We start from the raw sequence: 6,632 nt of genomic DNA, 5'->3' as shown, positions 1-6,632 counted from the left end.
CCTTCCTTCCTTCCTTCCTTCCTTCCTTCCTTCCTTCCTTCCTTCCTTCCACCGTTTCCTTGTTTTGTCTTGCAGTGCAGGCTAAGATCTTCAATGCAGTGTTGACTAGAAATGGTAATGGGGACACCCTACCTTAGTTCTGATTTCAAATGCCAGGGAATCTTTTCAACATTTTCCCATTAAATATAATGTTCTGCTTTTTATTTAAAACAAAGACTTAAGATTTTTTTTTTTTTAAGATGCTCTCTTTGGGGCGCCTGGGTGGCTCAGTCGTTAAGCGTCTGCCTTCGGCTCAGGGCGTGGTCCGGCTCAGGGCGTGGTCCCAGAGTCCTGGGATCAAGCCCCACATCAGGCTCCTCTGCTGGGAGCCTGCTTCTTCCTCTCCCACTCCCCTGCTGTGTTCCCTCTCTCGCTGGCTGTCTCTCTCTCTGTCAAATAAATAAAATCTTAAAAAAAAAAAAAGAAGATGCTCTCTTTATCAGGTTACAGAAATTCCTTTCCACTCTTACTTTGCCAAGTGTCTTTTTTTCTTTCTTGCTCTCTTTCTTTTTTTTTTAAAGATTTTTTAAAAAATTTATTTGAGAGAGAGAGAGAGAGAGCGCGCGCGCACAAGGGGGGAGGGGAGCGGCAGAAGGAGAGGGAGAAGCAGGCTCTTCACTGAGCAAGGAGCCCGACGCAGTGCTTGATCCCAGGACCCTGGGATCATGACTTGAGCTGAAGGCAGATGCTTCACCAACTGAGCCACCTGGGCGCCCCTCTTTCTCTCTTTCTTTATCACAAATGGATGTTGAATAGCTACTCTGTTTTTTGTGCACCTCTAACTACTACTAATCTCTTTTCAACAGAGAGAGAACAAGCCTTGGGCAGGCAATAGATCCTGCTGGACTTTACTAACACCGTTTACATCGTATTTACTTTACACTGCCTTCTTTTTATAACAAATGATCCTAGTTTTCTTTTGAGACCAGAATGTAAAGTTCTCTTCTTAAATACATTTATTTAAGTTGAAGTTTATTTATTGACCTTATTTTATTTTTTAAAGATTTTATATATTTATTTAACAGAGAGAGAGAGAGAGTGCACAAGTGGGGGGGTGGCAGAGGGAGAGAGAAGAGAGAGAGAAAGGGAGCCCAATGGGGCTCAATCCCAGGACCCTGGGAAGCTGGAGGCAGACCCTTCACTGATTGAGCCACCCAGGCATTTCTAAGTTAAAGTTTATTTAAGTTCATAGATAGTGGAGCAGGTATACTGTGGATGCAGCAATAATTGAGAAGATACAGTCTGAAGATGGAAGTGTGAGATCCATGGGTACAATGAACGCTGTGTATTGACTTGATACACATATGTTGCTACAGCATAGTGCTTGCCGTCATGCTGCCTGGGTTTGCATCCTGGATAGCTGTCCTTGCCTCAGTTTCCTTATCTGTAAAATGAGGATATAATAGTACTTGCAGAATTCCATTACACACACACACACACACACACACACACACACACACACACGGGGGAGGCCGGGAGAGAATATGAGTTGGTGGGGAGTAAGAGAGAGAGAAAGTCAAACTCATAGAAGCAGAGCGTAGAAGCTTAGCAGGGGCTGAGGGGATGAGGAAAATGGGGAGATGTTGGTCAAAGGATACAAAATTGCAGTTAGGTAAAATGAATCTGTCTAGGGATCTAATGTGCAGGCATGATGTAACCTCTGTCCTTAATAATACTGTATTGAGGGGCGCCTGGGTGGCTCAGTTGGTTAAGCATCTGACTCTTGCTTTTGGCTCAGGTCATGATCTCAGGATCATGAGATCCAGCCCCACATTGGGCTCAGTGCTGAATGTGGAGTCTGCTTAAGATTCTCTCTCTCCCTCTCCCTCTGCCCCCCTCCCACTCCCACTCACATGGGCATGTGAACACACACTATCTCTCTCTCTCAAAAAAAAATAATAATACTGTATCGAACACTGGAAATATGCTAAGAGAGTAGATTTCAGGTGCACTCATCACCCACAAAAAAGATGACTGTGTGAGGAGATGCTATGTTAATTAGCTGGACTGTAATAATCATTTCACTATGAATATTCATATCAAATAATCACATAGTATGCCTTAAATATTTACAATATTATACACACACACACACACACACACACACACACACACGTTAAGTATATAGAGAGTGCTGGGAATTGGGCACATAGCAGGTGCTCACATGAAGCCATGAGATAAAACTGTGGTCAAGAAAGGTTGGTTAGGATTCTGTAGGATCTGGGGACCCTAGAGAGAGCTAAGCCCATTGGGACATTTGCATGAATCGATATCAGGCGAATGCAAGGGCTTGTTTATAGCAGACCCAAATACCCCAGACCCAGGGTGACATCCTGTGTATGACTGCTGCATCAGTTTGTATCTTGTGGTCGCAAGTTACTACAACCCAACCCAAACTGATTTAAACAAGAAAGGAATGTGTTGGCTCATGACACTGAGAAGTTCAAACATGTTTCCCATAAATGGAACCATACAATATGTGACCTTTTGTGCCTGACTTCTTTCACGGAGCGTCACGTTTCTGAGGGTTATCCACACTGTAACTTGTATCAATGCTACACTCCTTTCTATGGCCTAATAATATTCTATGTTATCGACATACCTTATTTCGTTGATCTGTTTATCAGTTACAGACATAGGTAAATTCGTGGAGACAGAAAGCAGACAGTGGTTGCCAGGGAGAAGGGAGAGATTGGGAATGGCAGGTGACTGCCTAACGGGGACAGAGTTTCCTTTTGGGCTGAGAAGAAAGTCTTGGAACTAGATGAGGTGCCCATTGCAGGACATTGTGAGTGTGCCAAATGTCACCTAAGCGTACACTTCAAAATGGTTCGTGGTTAGGTTTTTTTTTTAAGGATTTTATTTATTTATTCGACAGAGATAGAGATGGCCATCGAGAGAGGGAACACAAGCAGGGGGAGTGGGAGAAGAAGAAGCAGGCTCATAGCGGAGGAGCCTGATGTGGGGCTCGATCCCATAACGCCGGGATCACGCCCTGAGCCGAAGGCAGATGCTTAACCGCTGTGCCACTGAGGCATCCCTAGATTTTTTTTATTGTTGTAAAAGATACACAATGTTTATCATGACATATATGTACATAAAATGATATAAATATATAGTTGATAAATATAAATACAAATTGATATAAAATATTTGAATACTATAGAAATCAAATGGAATATTTATCCCTTTAACAATTTCAGTGGCATTAAATCCACTCACAATGCTGTGTACCCATTGCTACTATACCCAAAACTGTTCGTCTTCCCCAAAAGAAACTCTGTCCCCATGAAACACTGACTCCCCACCCCCGCCTCCAACCCCTGGCTCCCACCATCTACTTTCTGTCCCTGTGAATTTGCCCACACCAGGGACCTCATACAAGTGGAATCCTACAATAACTGTCCTCTGTGTCTGGCTTATTTCACTGACCATAATGTTTTCAAGGTTCGTTCTGCTGTAGCATAAATCAAAATTTCTTTTCTGTTTCTGGCTGAATAATATTCCATTTTATGTATGTAATGCATTTTGTTATCAGTTAATGGTTCACTTTATGTTATACGAATTTTACCTCAATAAACGAGAATTCAGGGGTACAGTTAGCTTCAGGTACAGCTTAATCTCTATCAGAAGGGGGTGTGGCTTACTGAGAGGGAGGTGGTGCCTTCTTTCCCCGCTTCTGTGCCAGTCTCAAGTCAGACTGCCCGGGGCTCCGCTTCTGCCCTGTCCTGTTATGTTTCCTCCACCCCCATTTCTGTCTCTCTTCACAGTTCCTGTGCCTTAAGAACATCCGTACCTTCTTGTCTACCTGCTGCGAGAAGTTTGGCCTCAAACGGAGTGAACTTTTTGAGGCCTTTGACCTCTTCGATGTGCAGGATTTTGGGAAGGTAAGCTGGTGCTGAACTACCCATGAGCTGGGCACATAGAGCTGGAAGACTGGATTGTAGTCCATTTCCGTGACATTTGCATCGGGAAAATTAAGTGCTCTTGGTGCGGTGGGTGGGTGGGGAGGAGGTTGGGTAAGTCAGACCGGGCAGTACACCAGGTGCAAAGAGCATGAGATATGTGCAGCTGGGTTCCAGTCCCTGTTTTGCTACTGCTGTGTGACCTCAGATTTGTGACCGCGCCTCTCTGAGCCCTAGGTCCCTCCTTTCTAACACAGGAATAATATCATCCTCTACTTTCTGTGTGGTTGTAAGGATTGCACAGAAGAAGGCAGTCATGTGGTGGGTGCTTAGTTAAGGGAACCCTGATCAACTCACAGAGAGGAGTGGGAAGGTGGAGAGAATCCTGAATTAGGCTCCTAGGGGCATGGAATCTAACTATAATGTCTAGCCTCAGATGTTGGAGTCTGAGGCTGTGTTCTGGCATGTGGGTGGGGAAGGGGCTTGCTGAGCAACCCGTGACCCTTGTCACAGGTCATCTACACCCTGTCTGCTCTGTCCTGGACCCCGATTGCCCAGAATAAGGGGATCATGTGAGTAACCATTTGAGCTGCCGTCCTTGGGTTGATCTGGCCGCAATCCTCCCCCTCCTGGAAATTCCCCTCCCACCCTCCCACCGGGGCCCCAGGCTTCGGGCTCATACCATCATGGCTCCCCCAGGCCCTTCCCCACTGAGGAGGAGAGTGTGGGTGATGAAGACATCTACAGCGGCCTGTCTGACCAGATTGAGTGAGTGTCTGGGACCACCACGCTGCTCTGGGGATTTGAGGGGACATGGCCCTGCCCTAGGGGGCCTGAGGGGACATGGCCCTGCCCTAAGGGGTCTGAGGGGTCATGTTCCTGCCCTAGGAGGTTTGAGAGGGCATGGCCGTGCCCTGCGGTGGGAGGTTCTGAGAAGACATGACTCTGCCCTGTGGATCCGAGGGGACACGAGTTTGATTTGGGAGGGGCCTGAGGGGTCTCTGGCCTGGGGGATCCCGTGGCCCTGTCTGACTCCATACCCCACAGTGACACGGTGGAGGAGGATGAGGACCTGTACGACTGCGTGGAGAACGAGGAGGCGGAGGGTGACGAGATCTATGAAGACCTCATGCGCACGGAGCCCATGCCCATGCCGGTGCGTGGGGCGGAGCGCGGAGTCGGGGCGGGTGCGTGGGCGGTGGGTCAGCCCCGGGCCCCCTAACACCCACCTATCCTCCCCATTCTCAGCCCAAGATGACAGAGTATGACAAGCGGTGCTGCTGCTTGCGGGAGATCCAGCAGACGGAGGAGAAGTATACGGACACGCTAGGCTCCATCCAACAGGTGCGGCTGCCAGGCTCCGACCCAGCCCCTGGCAGGCAAATGCGCGGGAGCTGGGCGGGCAGGTGCTCATCTACCCGTGCGGTGGCCTCTGGGCCATGCCTGAGAGGCCCCCGGTGTCCCAAGGCCTGGGGCTCTTCTCCGTCCCCATTGCTTTGTGTTTCTTCATCTCTCTTCCGCTCTGCTTTTCTTTTTCACCCTGTCCCCTGTGTTGATCTGTCTCTCTTTCCCTCCGGGTCTCTCCTTACTTCTTCCGCTCTCTTTCTTTCCCTATGTGTGTCCCTTTATCCCTGTCTATATCTGTTCCTGTATCCTCGTCCTGTCTGCCTGTCTCGATTACGTCTCTCTGACCTTCTATTCCCTTCATTTTGGTCACTGCTTTTTCAACAGCTTTATTGAGATATACCATACAGTTCACCCATTTAATGGATACAATTCAGTGGCTTTTGGTTTATTCACAAGGTTGTGCAACGTTGCCACGGTTAATTTTAGGACATTTTCATCATCCCCCTCAAAGAAAACCCATACCCTTTAGCCATCGCCCTAAGCCCCCATCCTTCCCCGGCCTCTGGCAACTGTTAACCTGGGGACGTGCCTGTTTTGGACGTGTCACACACCGTGTGGCCTTCTGAGTATGGTTCCCTCCCTGAGCATCATGAGCTCAGGGTCTGTCCCCAGGGCAGCAAGTGTTGGCGCCTCGCTCCTGTTCAGGGCTGATATCCCCGTGTGTGAGTGGACCACATCTTGTTATCCGCTCATCCATTGATGGACATTTGGGGTGTTCCCACTTCCTGACTGTTAAGAATACTGCTGTGAACAGCCATGTACAGGTGTTTGTGTGGACATTCTCCATCTCTCTTTCTCTCCCAGTCTCTCTCTCTCTCTTTGTCTCTTTCTGACTCTGCCTCCTTGTCCCTGTCTCTCTGGGACTGGGCTGCAGGGAGAGATCTCGCCCTCCCTCACCTTTCTCTCCCCTCCCACAGCACTTCATGAAGCCCCTGCAGCGGTTCCTCAAACCTCAAGACATTGAGATCATCTTCATCAACATCGAGGTGAGCTGGCCAGTCCCCAGTCCTCCTGGCCTCTGTCCGGTGGGGATAACCTACCAGCCCCACCTGTCTCTGGAGTGTGGGGGTTGGGAGTTGGGCAACACAGGGCGGGAGGGTGACCCATCTCCTGCTTGGCCTCCTGAGCCCTGGCCCTCACCCCTTCCTCCGAGTAGGACCTGCTTCGCGTACACACTCACTTCCTAAAGGAGATGAAAGAAGCCCTGGCCGCCCCAGGCGCACCCACTCTCTACCAGGTCTTCATCAAATACAAGGAGAGGTGAGGCCCGGCTGGCCAGCC

The 6,632-nt window shown here is 48.8% G+C and overlaps 1 protein-coding gene across 2 annotated transcripts in view; it reads left to right on the top strand.

Moving 5' to 3' along the window:
• The window catches only part of VAV1 (vav guanine nucleotide exchange factor 1), a 51,537-nt gene that overhangs the window by 22,763 nt on the left and 22,142 nt on the right, over nt 1-6,632 (top strand). For both annotated transcript variants that reach the window (XM_040629468.1, XM_008711294.2), the window contains exons 2-8: nt 3,810-3,926; nt 4,458-4,516; nt 4,644-4,712; nt 4,992-5,100; nt 5,193-5,288; nt 6,269-6,337; nt 6,508-6,611. In XM_040629468.1, coding sequence (XP_040485402.1) covers nt 3,810-3,926; nt 4,458-4,516; nt 4,644-4,712; nt 4,992-5,100; nt 5,193-5,288; nt 6,269-6,337; nt 6,508-6,611 — 623 coding nt within the window. The remainder of the gene's footprint in view (nt 1-3,809; nt 3,927-4,457; nt 4,517-4,643; nt 4,713-4,991; nt 5,101-5,192; nt 5,289-6,268; nt 6,338-6,507; nt 6,612-6,632) is intronic.

This window comes from Ursus maritimus, unplaced genomic scaffold (assembly GCF_017311325.1).
Source record: "Ursus maritimus isolate PB19 unplaced genomic scaffold, ASM1731132v1 scaffold_14, whole genome shotgun sequence".
Classification (NCBI taxonomy): Eukaryota; Metazoa; Chordata; class Mammalia; order Carnivora; family Ursidae; genus Ursus; species Ursus maritimus.
The sequence above is the reverse complement of the archived record's forward strand: the minus strand, read 5'-3'. Positions and strand labels throughout refer to the sequence as shown.